We start from the raw sequence: 13,136 nt of genomic DNA on the forward strand, positions 1-13,136 counted from the left end.
TTACCTTTATAGATCTTTGATCTTGGTGGTTTGGAGTGATTCATTTATCTATATTTGTGGTGGTTCTTCATTAATCAAATATAGTGGTAAGATCCAAAATCTTCGATTCGTTTATCTGTGTTTGTGGTGGCTTGACCTTTATCAAACATAGTGGTGGGTTGGAGTGTTTCCTTTATCCTAGATTCCAGTGGCATGGCTTTTACGAATCTTGGTGGTGGATTCTTTTATCTATCCCTTTTATTTTATTGTCTTTTTTTTCTTGTTTGTTTCATATAAACCCAGAAAATACCAAAAATTTTTAATTCCATTTTGTTCAAATTCCGATGTGCTTAGTTCTTGCGTATTTTACGCATCAGACGATATAATAGATGAAGTCAACTGAAGTCTTCCATCAAAAGACAAAAACCTATTTTTCTAGTCATCTAATCTTTTCTTTGCTCTTTCAACAAGCACTTTGCGATTCTGGATCATCAATCTAGCAAACACAAGTGGCACTCCATGATACTTAACAGGCAAAAAACCTTCTTCAAAAGGCAAAATACCAAGAATTGAAATCTTTACATGGTTAAGGACGTTACAAATGAACGCCGTGCTTTTAGGTAAACTTGGTACTAGCCTCGATGCCATTTTAAATTCCTCCAGTCCTTCCATAATAACCATAGCATAATTACTATCACCTCACATGAAAATATAGAGATCATCCGCAAAGCATAAATTAATAATCTCATGTTCAGAACATTGATGATGATAAGAAAACCTGTCCGACATTCTCACTTTCCTATGAAGAACTAGTGTAAGTATCTCCATTACCAAAGTAAACGAATAAGGAGATAAAGGATCTCCTTGTCGCAAACCCCAACGACCCTTAAAAAAACCATGAACCAATCCATTAATATTAGGAGAAAAAGATGAAGTGGTGACACACTCCGTAATCCAAGCAATCATTTTTGCATGAAAACCAAATCCCTGTAAGATATTGCGAAGAAAACCCTAATGCACCGTTTCATAAGCTTTATGAATATCAATTTTCAATGCACATCTTGGCGGTCCTCTATCAAGGTTAATTAATCACATTAGCTCCTAAAAGAGCTTCAACCTGAGTTGACTTGATGAGTTCAAGCAACCCAGATTCTCCTCGAGTAACCATAGCACATGACTTACAAGTAGATTTCCCTTTTTCGGCTCAAAGCATCAACCACCACATTAGCTATACCAGGATGGTATTTGATCTCACAATCATAACCTTTAAGAAATTCCATCCATCTTCTTTGTCTCACATTCATATCCTTCAAAGAAAACACATATTGATAGCTTTTATGATCAGTAAATAAGGTGCACTTAGTACCATACGAATAGTGTCTCCATGACTTCATTGCAAAGACAACTGCAGCAAGCTCTAAATCCTGATTAGGATAATTCTTCTCATGAGGCTTCAACTGCGTGAAGTATAAGCAATGACTTTCACTAGATAGGTTTGTGTTTGTTCGAGTGAGTGGCATGTCACTCGCTTTAGGTAGTTTGGCTGTTGCTTTGATTGCTTGTATGTGTATTAAGCCAGCATGACATCTAGTCATGTTGCCTGTACTTTATTGATTTTTTGGGTAAAATACAGCTAACCGGGGCATATTTTTGCTCTCTTACCCGAAAAAATTATTGACCGGCTAAAAGTTTTACAAAATTCTACTTTATAAAGTGAAGATATCTTACAATTCGATATAAAATGAGCATTTAACTTTATAATTTGTATTTAATTTTTTTCAAGTATATAATGATTAGATATTAATGTTTATATCAATATTAATATTAATATTAATATATATATAGCAAAATAAGAGTGGAAAAAAAACCCATAAAGTCTCTCCCAATGGCGATCGCACTTCTTCTCCTTCCCTATCAGATTTTGATCTAAAAGCTTGTAAATGTTTCCCTCTCATCTACTTTCAGGTAGGTTGAAGTGCATGTTTGAGTTTTTATTTCGATTTCTCTGGTAGGAATTTCTTTTTCTCTTTTTTTTTATTCGCCTAAAAACCCTAGTTCTTGTCGACTTGTTCCTGATTATTTACCAAGATCGTTTTCACTACTAACTCCGTTTAGTTTAGCCAGATACTACGATTTTGTTAAATGATTAAGGGGGTCTGATGAATTTCTAGGGTTTTTCGTTTTAGGGTTAGGGTTTTTGTTTCTTCAAAGCTGATCTTCATATAGTTATTAGAGTGGTTTTGTTCTAGCCGTTTTGTTCATGTTGTCCTAATTGGTTTGAGAGAGTCGCTATAGTTCTTCATTGCTTGGTATTTCTTGTATGAAAGGAGTTCTTGCTTTTGACCTTGAAGCCTTGGATGAACGTTTTAATAGATTAAAGGAAAATCAATCAATGTCAGGAAAGAAAAAGAAGAAGGGTGACAGCCCCCCAAAAGGGAAAAACCCTTATTCAGGAAACCCTATTAACAAGGAGGGTGTTCCATCCACTGCGTCTATGGCTGCTGAAACTCACGAATCTGTTCAGGATAATACGGAAAAAGGAAATCTAGGTGGTGGTCATACCAATGGCCATTTTCCTAGTAGGGGGGCGTCGTATGATACTGGATATTCTGGAATGGGCAGTGTAACTCCTCTTATGTTGGAGGAGGCTAAAAACAATGAAAAGGTTACCAATAAGGTTGGGGATTCTATGGTTATGGATTTCCCTAATTTGATTGAAACACAAATGGAAGGTATTGTTCAACCTGGTGTGGAACCTGGTGAAACTAAGGAAGATGTAACCTCACATGATGGAAAGAATGAACCTTTTGGTGATGGAAAACTCTCTTATGCAGCTAAGCTAAAAGCGGGGTCGATTAAAAAGGTTGTTAATTTCCGTAAGCTAGAAAACAAGGTAACACAGGAGGGTATTGATGTGGTTTTGCCTAGAGAATCGATTCGAGTTGTTCAGGATAGGTTTGCTAATACATTATATGGTTACTTCCTTGGGGATAGACCTGCCTTTCCTGTAGTTGAATACTATGCTAAAACAAATTGGATCAAGTATGGTTTTCAAAAAGTTATGATGAATGCTGATGGATATTTCTTCTTTAAGTTCAATGATCAAAATGGAATGAAAAAAGGTCATGAAGGTGGTCCATGGCTAGCACGGGGTAATCCTGTTTTTTTGAATCCTTGGTCTGCCACTGCCAAATTAAACAAAGAGGATATAACACAGGTTTCAAATTGGATTAAAATCCATAATGTTCCCATTGCTGCATATACAGATGATGGGTTGAGTTTGTTGGCTTCTGTTGTTGGTACTTCAAAAATGCTTGATTCGCACACTTATATGGGTGTTAGTAATTATGGGGTAGAAGTAGTTATGCAAGAGCTATGATTGAGATTTCAGCTGACAATGATTTTAAAGAGGAATTAAAGATTGTTGTTCCATCTTTGGAGGGTGATAATTATATTAATGAAACTATGAAGGTAGAACATGAGTGGCGCCCTCTAAGATGTGCTACTTGTTGCGTATTTGGACATGAGACAGTTAAGTGTCGAAAGCATACTCCAATGGCTGCAAAAAAAAAATGCTAGGGTGAATGAGGAAGGGTTCACAAAGGTGCAAAGAAAAAAGGATAAGCAGGGATTTCCTATTAACAAGCAGAAGATGAAGATAGAATATCGACCTGTGACCCATCCAAAACCAAAATCAGATGCTCCAAGTTCTTCAGTTACTAAAAAAATTGCATCTCAAGATAGTATTAAAATGAGCAACTCTTTGGGTGTGCTGATTGATGAGAATGCATCTGGAGGAGTAAATGGTGAAGATCAGAATCCAAGTCAAGTTAATAATGCTTTTAATGTTACAGTTGATTCGGATGGGGAATAAGTAATTGAAATTATTGAAAATGAGATGGCCCAGCTTATGAATTCTGGTACAACACTTGTTGGAAGTGCATCAGGGGCAAGCACTCTTGCTCATGAGGTTTTTAATGGGTAGTATCGCTTCTTGGAACATACGGGGATTGAACCGTCCCCTAAAACAAAAAGAGGTTCAATACGTGGTGGATGAACATCGGTTATCTCTGTGTGCTATCATGCAGTCACATTTGAACGTCGATGGTCTGCCTGCCATATGCAAAAAGGTATGTAACATGTGGGATTGGACGTCCAATAGTAGTATCTATGATAAAGGGTCGCGGATAATTTTGGGGTGGAATAATGAGATTGTTGATGTTATGGTATTGGCTCATATTAATCCGGTTATGCATGTCCAAGTTACGTTTAAAGTAGATAAAAAAGATCTTTTTTTGTTCATTTGTCTATCCTGCTAATTATTACATAAATAGTAGAGAGCCGTGGAAGGCGCTTTGATGCGTAAATCATGCAACAAACGACAGCAGAAGACTATTTTTGGTATTTTCTGAGTTTTTAAGAACAAATAAAAGAACAAACAAAATAAAAGATAGATAAAGAATCTACCACCAAGATTCGTAAAGGACTAGCCACCGGAATCTAGGCTAAAGGAAACACTCCAGCCCACCACTATGTTTGATAAAGATCTAGCCACCACAAACACAGATAAAGGAGTCGAAGATTTAAGATCTCATCACTATATTTGATAAAGGACGAGCCAAAAACAAAATATAGATAAAGGGATCACTTCAAACCACCAAGATCAAAGATCCATAAAGGGAAATGAAGATTTTAAGAAATAGAGGTTTCTATATTAATTTCATTCAATCAAAATCAAGTCTACCTCACAATGAGAAATGAGCCCCTATTTAAACCACTAATCCTATTTTCTTGAATTAAAGAAATACAATAATAAAAGAAATAAAAGGCTGTCATAAACATTAAGGACCACCACTAATTTTTGACAACCAATAGAAAAAGGGCATGTGCAGCTTCTAGAATTATTCCCACAAAAATGATCCCCACAATTAGCACATGTAAACCGTTAGGAAAGGTGTCACATCGAGCTGTCCATTCATATCCATAACCCTTTGAAATATTATTGAATATACTCATGAGGGCTATCTATGAGGAGTCCTTTTTATCGGACCAAAATTTAGTGAACTGATGACAGATACGTTGAACTGAAACTGGTGACATTATTCTGGTGCATCTGGACTGAAGCCGATCACTGGTAAGCGTCACTTGAGGATCTTTATTGGAGCATGGATCTGGAGGATCTTCACTAGAGCATGGATTTGGAGGATCTTCACTGAAGGGTCTTGACTTGAGCCTAGACTGGAGAACCTTCACTGGAGTCTTAATCCGAGTGTCTTAACTAGAGCCTTGTCCTGGAGTTGCTTCACTGGAGGGTCTTTGACTAGAGCCTCTTCACTGGAGCCTAAACTGGATCGTAATCTTGAGCATGAAGATTGAAGTATCGCACTAGTGGATGGTCACTGAAGTGTAACTAAAGGATGCTCGCTTAAGGATTAGTTGTTGTTCCAGATACTTGCTATTAGAAGTTATTGCTGAAACATAAAGTGAAATCGGCCACTGAAGTGAATAACTGAGAACTGGTAGTTGGCAACTGGTTTCTTCTTATCTGTATTCACAATCTTTGCTTCCTTATCACTCACAAGCACTCTCTTACCTTTCATTCTTATCTTAGGGGCCCTCTCTTCATCTTTATTACCAACCTCATTACTTTCCTCATTAGTATTAGTTTGAACATCATTTGTATTAGGTATCTCATTTTACAGTTGGGTTGGCGGATTTCTCAAAAGATTCAATCTTTCTTTTAAGATTTCCGATCTCTCTATCCTTTTGTCAGAGTTTCTCACTGAGAATCCCAGTCCGGTGATTCAATTCATTCTTGAGATAGTTTATAATTTTCACACGCGTTTGAGGACCCACGTGAGACCGCTCTTTAACATGAATAGGATCTAGCTATTTATATGAGAGCAGAACAAGGTTTGCAGCAGAGTGGAATGAAATTCATGTCTTAGGTGGAACCTCTATTCCATGTCATGTCGGTGTAAGGAAGCACTCTCATTTCATCTATTCGCTTTCCCCTTTGCTGATAGGCCAGGGACGATCCTTTTTCTCACCTTGTAATCCTGCTATTCCAACACCAAGTGAATCAAAGTAAGACTCATAGCTCAACCTCTATTTAAATCAAAGTCAAGCGAAAGAGGGAAATGATCATTCTCACTGGTCAGTAGCACTACTAAAATGAAGTTACTGAAGACTTGTCGCAAAAGTGTTTTGCTTGCTGATCTGGACACTTGCTGGTTGCATCTGGTAGTCGGTTGAAGTTGTTTCAGCGAGAGTTGCTGCTGATCAGGACTTGTTTTGTCACTGATGAACTTTAAGACCAACAACACTTGATTAGGTTGCATAACTCCGGTGCTCAACTTAGCATTAAGATCAAATACATCAGTAGTATAATGCTAATAAAGGATAATCAAAGGTAATTGGTTGCTTGCTGAACTTCGATTAACAAATATACGAGCCAACTCTTTTTGTGGAAATGGCTCGAGATCATTTTCGCATCACGATTTGTCTTCACAAGGTGTTTGTGCATAATAAACCTTGGGTGATTTTGGGTGATTTCAATTCTACCTTGAATCCTGAAGATAGTCTACTTGGATCTTCTACTATTAATATAGGTATGCGAGATTTTAAAGAATGTGTTGATGAAATTGAAGTATTTGATATTAATAGCTATGGTCTTCATTTCACTTAAAGCCAAAAACCCAAGAATGGAAATGGTATTTTCAAGAAGATTGATAGGATAATGGGTAATATTGAGTTTACTAATGATTTCCTTGTTTCTTGTGCATTATTCCAGCCATATAGAGTGTCTAATCATTCCCCGTGCATTCGTAAGTTGCCATCTGTGGCTAGGAATCGGCGTAAGCCTTTTAAGTTTACCAATTTCTTGACAAGTAAGCAGGATTTCATAAAGATTGTCGAACAACATTGGGATACTGTGATAGTAGGTACTCATATCTTTCGTCTTGTGAAGAAGTTGCGAGGTCTCAAGAACCCTTTGCAAAGCTTACTTATTAAACAGGGTAACCTTCAAAAACGTGTTTCCGGTGTGAGGGATAAACTGGATGCAATTCAGCTGGCCATTGATAGTGATCCTCTGAATGCTCATTTTAAAGAAGAGGAAGTTAAGTGTTTAAAAGTGTTTCATGAAGCTGCGATTGATGAGGAATTATTTCTGATACAAAAAATCAAAAATTGAGTGGCTTAAGGCCGGGGATTCGATTACCTCATTCTTTCATAAGTCAGTCAAGTGTAAGAATCATTGAAGCAGAATTAGTGTTATTAAAGATAAAGATGGGGTGCTTCATGAAGGAAGTGCAGCTACTAATGTTCTTGTCAAGCATTATGAGCTGTTTCTAGGAGTAGAGGAGAATACTACTAGAACTCCAAATGCTAATTTATTTACACGGAAGTTAAGTTCATAATGTGTTGATTCAATGATTCGTAGAGTCACAAATGAAGAGATTAAGGCAGCTATGTTCTCAATTGGAGATAATAAGGCTCCAGGCCCGGATGGATATTCATCAGATCTTTTCAAAAAGGCATAGAATGTGGTAGGGGGTGATGTACGCCGTGCTGTGCATGACTTCTTTTGTACTACAAAACTCCTTAAAGAGGTTAACCATATTTTTCTTGCTCTTGTTCCTAAAGTGACTACCCTTGCTTCTATCAACGATTATCGGCCAATCTCGTGTTGCAATACAATCTACAAATGTATTACCAAGATTCGAACAAATAAAATTAAAGAGGGTTTGAAGGAGGTGGTTAGCTTGAACCAATCAACATTTGTTCCCGGTAGATATATCTCAGATAATATTATGCTAACACAAGAGCTTATGCACAACTAACATAGGAACTTTAGCCCACCTAGGTGTGCATTAAAAATAGATATTCAAAAGGCCTATGATGCTGTTGATTTGAAGTTCATGCGCTGTGTGTTGGTTGGATTTGGCTTTCACCAATTTATGATTAATTGGATTATGTCGTGTGTTACTTCCACATCCTTTTCAATATGTATTAATGGGAATCTGCACGGCTTTTTCAAAGGTAAACGGGGAGTGAGACAAGGGGATCCAATGTCACCATATATGTTTACATTCTATTAATGCAATATTTTGTTTCTTCCCCATCGTCTAATTTTAGGTTTCATAATAAGTTGAGAAGCGTAAGATCATAAATTTGTGCTTTGCGGATGATCTCTTTATATTTGCTAGAGGTGATGTCAATTTAGCTAGTATGATCATGGCTGCTCTTATTGAATTTAAAGATATGTCGGGATTGGTGCCAAGCTTACCTAAGAGGACCTTGTTTTTTTGCAATGTTCTTGAACTTGTTAAATTGCTATTCTTGACATCATGCCATTTGTAGAAGGAAATCTACTGATTTGTTATCTAGGGGTTTCTTTTATTGCAACACGACTTATGTACAAAGATTGTAAAGTTTTGATTGAAAAAATGGAAACCAGAATTACTAATTGGCGTAACAAGTACTTATCCTTCGCTGGTAGACTTCAGCTAGTAAGTTCTGTTCTATCTTATTTCCTTATTTATTGGGCTTTTGTTTTCATCCTCCCTGCTCATGTCATAAAGGATCTAGAGCCTCTCGTGAGGTCATTTCTATGCGTTCAAGGGCCTATGAGAAAAAGATAAAGCTAAAGTGGCTTGGAAGAACGTTTGTCTCCCAAAAAAAGAAGGAGCACTTGGAATCAAACATATTAAGATTATTAAGAAAGCGTTAATGTCTAAGCATATCTGGAGTATTCTCAATAAGAACCGGAATTTTTGGGATGTACCCATATCAGCAAGTTGTTGTTGGGGATGGAAGAATATTCTACCGTTAATGGCTAAGCTCCTTTTTCTAGTATAAGGTAGGTAATGGTCGCACTATTTCAGCTTGGTTTAATATCTGGTCGAAGGAATGCCCTTTATCTGATTTTATTACACCTAGAAGAATCCAACAAAATGGTTTCTCTACCCAGTTGATGAGGATATTACTGTTGATGAGGAGTGGCTGTGGCCGGTTGCATGATACGATCTCTACCCAGTTTTAATTGATATGCACATATACAACTACAAACTTCTCAGATAGACACTTTCATTTTCAAAAATCTGGATGGTAATGAGGTACAGTTTAATTCCTATGAAGTCTGGAATGAGATTAGAGAGCGTCAACCCCCTGTTCCATGGTAGAACCTGGTCCGGTTTTCACATTAGATTCCCCAACATGCTTTTTTGTTTTGGCTGGTGTTGGGAAGGAAATTGAAGACACATGACAAAAAGCTTAAATGGGATAAGTTTGGAAATACAAATTTCCATCTCCAATGTTGTTCATTATGCAAATCTGGCCCTGATTCTCATGAGCATTTGTTCTTTGAATGTGATTTTTCCCTACAGGTATGGAGCTCAATTACATCTTTAGCTGATATGTCCAATGTTCCAACTAGATCGGATGTTGTTAATGTATGGCTGCAGTCTAGATCGCAACTAAAACTATTATAGGACTCCTTTTGCTGGCTGCGGCTGTGTAATTTATCTGGCAAGAACGCAATAACAGTTCACGGACAAAACTCGATCGTCTGGTGTTAAGTAAGCTCATTGTCTCCTCTATTCGGATGCGCTTAGCTACATTAAAGTTCAAGAATACTAACCATGTTCAGAGTTTGCTGGCGGCTTGGGAGTTACACATGGGGTCCATTTTAATAGAAGATATTGGTGCTGATTGATACGTTTCACACATCTTAACTAGTGTGTACTTCTTTTATGTACTTGTTCTTCTATAGTTATTTTCTTGATTATCTTGTGTAACATAGGCTTGGCATGTCAAGTCTATGAACTAATGTGACATTTAGTCGCATTACCTATACTTTATTGTTTTTTGGGTGATATAAAAGCTTACCGGAGTTTCAATTCCCCTTTACTCAAACAAATATATAGCAAAATGAAATGTTCACAAACATAAATGAATGGATGTTCATGAACATAAATGAACGGATGTTCATGAACATTGTTAACGAACATCGTTCACGAACATATTATTGAACGTTCATGAACATAAGTTATCGAATGGGAGATATGTTCATGTTCGTTCATTTAACTAAACGAACGAACACGAACGAACTTCCTGCCGAACGGTTCATGAACTATTCGGTTCATTTATAGACCTACCTAAGAACATAAAACTGGATAAGGCTAAGGCTTTCGAAGTTGATGAGGATTGTTTTTAATAGGTTAAAGGTAAGGGTAATAATTCAAAGAAACCGGTGGTAATTAAAAAACAGAAGCATGTTGTTATATACATCGAAACATATACAAAAAGCTACGAATGAAGGTAAGAAAACTGATACGATAGCAGATTTGAGCTGAAATCCCATTAATGATAATTATTTTAGTGCAAGTTCATCCATTCCTATCAGTAATACTTTCAGGGCCTTATTGACGGAAATGGATAAGCAGAAAAATGATAAAAGTGGCCACATGATCAATACGGATTCAGATGGTGAAGAGGTTATCGAAGTTTATAATGAGACTTCTGATTTTATGACATTGGGTACTCACCAAGGTGGTTCTTTTTCATGGGAAAGCACTCCTGCGGGTGATGGTTCAAATGGGTAGTATAGCATCTTCGAATGTTAGGGGCTTGAACCGTCCCCTAAAACAAAAGGATGTTCGTTATGTTATTAAAACAAGTCAACTTAATATTTGTACCATTATTGAGCCGCATGTTGATATGTCAAAGGTTGTTGATGTATGCAAAAAAGTTTGTACAAAGTGGGATTGGTTGCCAAATAGTAATTTGTGTGATAAAGGTACTCGGGTTATTATTGGGAGGAACACTGAGATTGTTGATGTTATGCATGTCTCCCAAACTTATCGGGTTGTACATGTCCAGGTTAAGTTTAAAGCTGATAAGAAATCCTTGGTTTGCTCTTTTATTTATGCTGATAACTACAATAAGAATTGTAGACAATAGTGGCATGATCTTCAAATGCATGCACAGTTTGTTGGTGATTTGCCATGGGTCCTACTTTGGACTTTAACTCGTCATTGTATTTGGAAACTTGTTTGGTTCCAAGAGTATTAACATTGATGTATTTGGAAAATTGTTTGGTTCCTCTAGTATTTAAATTGATAGGGTTCTTGGTAATGTGAGTTTTGTATCGGAGTTCCCGGCTGCTCATGCTATATTTCAACCATACGGGGTGTCTGATCATTTACCATGTGTGCTGAAGCTACCATCTGTGATGCGGAATTGACCAGGTTCACTGAACTGACCAACACCAGTGAGCTGGAGAAACCAAGTAAACTGGAGACAGCAACTGACCTGAAGAAGCAAACTGATATGACAATACCATCTGAACAAGCCATGTGGAGGGTTATTCAATGGATACGATTAAAATAAAGTATGAAAGGACGCCACCGAGGTGTCACGAATGTAAAGTATTTGGCCATTCTCATGAGCAATGTCCAAAGCGGGTGGTTCAAAATAAAGAGAAGAAACAGGACACTACAGGTGAGGATGGCTTTACTTTGGTAGGACGTAAGAAAGGGAAAGGGAAAATTAATCAACAACCTAGACAGGTTGAGGGGGTTAGGTTATCGAAACCAAAACCTCAATTCATTTATAGACCTATACAGAAGAATAATGTACCAAAACAAGCTGTTGGTGGGTCGTATGATGCATCTACCTCATCTACTATACCAGTTTCTAACCCTTAGAGCTTGTTGAATGACTTTGGAAATGATGATGAACCTTTGCTCCAAGAAATAGATCCGTAAGAACAGAATGATAAAGAAGCAGCTAAGCGCAAGGAGGAGGATGAGGATAGTGACATGGATGAGATTATTGTTAATGATGATGATACAGTGACGTATATAGTGAAGACTACTTTTGAGGAGGGAAGCACTCCCGGTAATGCTAGTCCTAATGTATAACATCGTATCATGGAATATAAGGGGCTTGAACCAATACCCCAAGTAAGAAGAGGTTCGTCAAGTTATTCTTGATAATCGTTTGTGTGTGTCTGCTATTTTGGAGTCTCATGTTGGTTTAGAGAAATTGAATACCCTTTGTTCAAAAGTGTTCCCTATTTGGTCTTGGACTTCAAATGTTGTTGTTTGCTCAAAAGGATCTAGAATTATTGTTGGTTGGAATCCATATATTGTGGATCTTATGGTGATATCGCAAATTGATCAAGTGGTGCATTCTCAAATTAAGTTTAAATCTGATAATAAGATGTTGTTGTGCTCCTTTGTCTATGCACATAACAAGTATACTCAAAGGCGTGTATTATGGTGTGACCTTGATCTTCATAATGTTTTTGCGAAAGATAAAGTTTGGTTCATCTTAGGAGATTTCAATGTTGCTTTGAATTTGGATGATAAAGCTACGGGGACATCATATCTGGATATTGGTATGCATGAATTTAATGAATGGGTACAATCTATTGAGGTCTTTGATGTGAATAAATCAGGACTTCATTACACTTGGAATCAAAAACCTCAAGGAATGGATGGGATACTTAAGAAGATTGATAGAGTCATGGCTAATGTTGAATTCTTGGATTGTTTTATTGGAGCTAATGCTTTATTCCAGCCGTATCGTATCTCCGATCATGCCCCGGTTGTGCTTCGGATTCCAATGATGTCGCCATCTAAAAGAAAACCATTTAAATTTTCAAACTTATTGGTACATCATGAGAATTATCATTTAGTTGTGAGTGAGGCATGGAAGCTGAATGTGGATGGTGTTTCTATGTATAAACTAGTGAAAAAGCTCAAACCCTTAAAAAAGCCTTTTCAGAAAACTTCTGTACAATAATGGTAACATTCATAATAAGGTGACAAGGCTTCGAAAAGAATTAGATGAAGTTCAGAAAGCTTTGGATAGGGACCCAACTAGTATGGTTCTAAGAGAGGAGGCGGCGGTGTATTTAAAAGTGTATAATGAAGTTGATTTAGATGAAGAGAGGTTTCTGAAACAAAAAGCTAAAGTAAAATGGTTAAGAGTGGGGGATTCGAACTCTGCTTACTTTCACAAAGTAGTTAAGAGTAGGGCAACAAGGACCAGGATTGATTCAATTTTGGATGGTCTTGGTAACCGAATTGATGGAAGTAATGTACCTAATGTTTTCGTGGACCATTATGTTAACTTTTTGGGAAAAT

General features: G+C 37.1%; 2 protein-coding genes across 2 annotated transcripts; one reads left to right on the plus strand and one right to left on the minus strand.

Annotated features, from left to right (window-relative positions):
• Positions 1-414: 414 nt before the first annotated feature.
• LOC122601267 lies at positions 415-1,147 on the minus strand. Its single transcript, XM_043774030.1, has 3 exons — positions 1,073-1,147; positions 758-966; positions 415-670 (listed from the first exon to the last, which is right to left on the minus strand). Exons 1-3 carry the CDS (start codon positions 1,145-1,147, stop codon positions 415-417), a joined length of 540 nt encoding a protein of 179 aa, XP_043629965.1.
• A 10,207-nt stretch (positions 1,148-11,354) lies between these two features.
• Positions 11,355-12,792, plus strand: LOC122601268. The gene is made up of 3 exons (XM_043774032.1): positions 11,355-11,675; positions 11,757-11,900; positions 12,010-12,792. The coding sequence occupies exons 1-3, from the start codon at positions 11,355-11,357 to the stop codon at positions 12,790-12,792; spliced, it is 1,248 nt and encodes a 415-aa protein (XP_043629967.1).
• Positions 12,793-13,136: the final 344 nt, after the last annotated feature.

This window comes from Erigeron canadensis, chromosome 5, assembly GCF_010389155.1.
Source record: "Erigeron canadensis isolate Cc75 chromosome 5, C_canadensis_v1, whole genome shotgun sequence".
Lineage (NCBI taxonomy): Eukaryota > Viridiplantae > Streptophyta > Magnoliopsida > Asterales > Asteraceae > Erigeron > Erigeron canadensis.

What these genes read in the sequence shown, in the direction of transcription:
- LOC122601268 (XM_043774032.1), top strand. Translation starts at nt 11,355, where the DNA reads ATGGATACGATTAAAATAAAGTATGAAAGGACGCCACCGAGGTGTCAC. An exon ending in CTACCTCATCTACTATACCA is followed by an intron (nt 11,676 to 11,756) that starts GTTTCTAACCCT and finishes CCGTAAGAACAG; the next exon opens with AATGATAAAGAAGCAGCTAA. An exon ending in CCGGTAATGCTAGTCCTAAT is followed by an intron (nt 11,901 to 12,009) that starts GTATAACATCGT and finishes GCTATTTTGGAG; the next exon opens with TCTCATGTTGGTTTAGAGAA.
- LOC122601267 (XM_043774030.1), bottom strand. Translation starts at nt 1,147, where the DNA reads ATGGTTACTCGAGGAGAATCTGGGTTGCTTGAACTCATCAAGTCAACT. An exon ending in AAGCTCTTTTAGGAGCTAAT is followed by an intron (nt 967 to 1,072) that starts GTGATTAATTAA and finishes AATATCTTACAG; the next exon opens with GGATTTGGTTTTCATGCAAA. An exon ending in AAAGTGAGAATGTCGGACAG is followed by an intron (nt 671 to 757) that starts GTTTTCTTATCA and finishes GTGAGGTGATAG; the next exon opens with TAATTATGCTATGGTTATTA.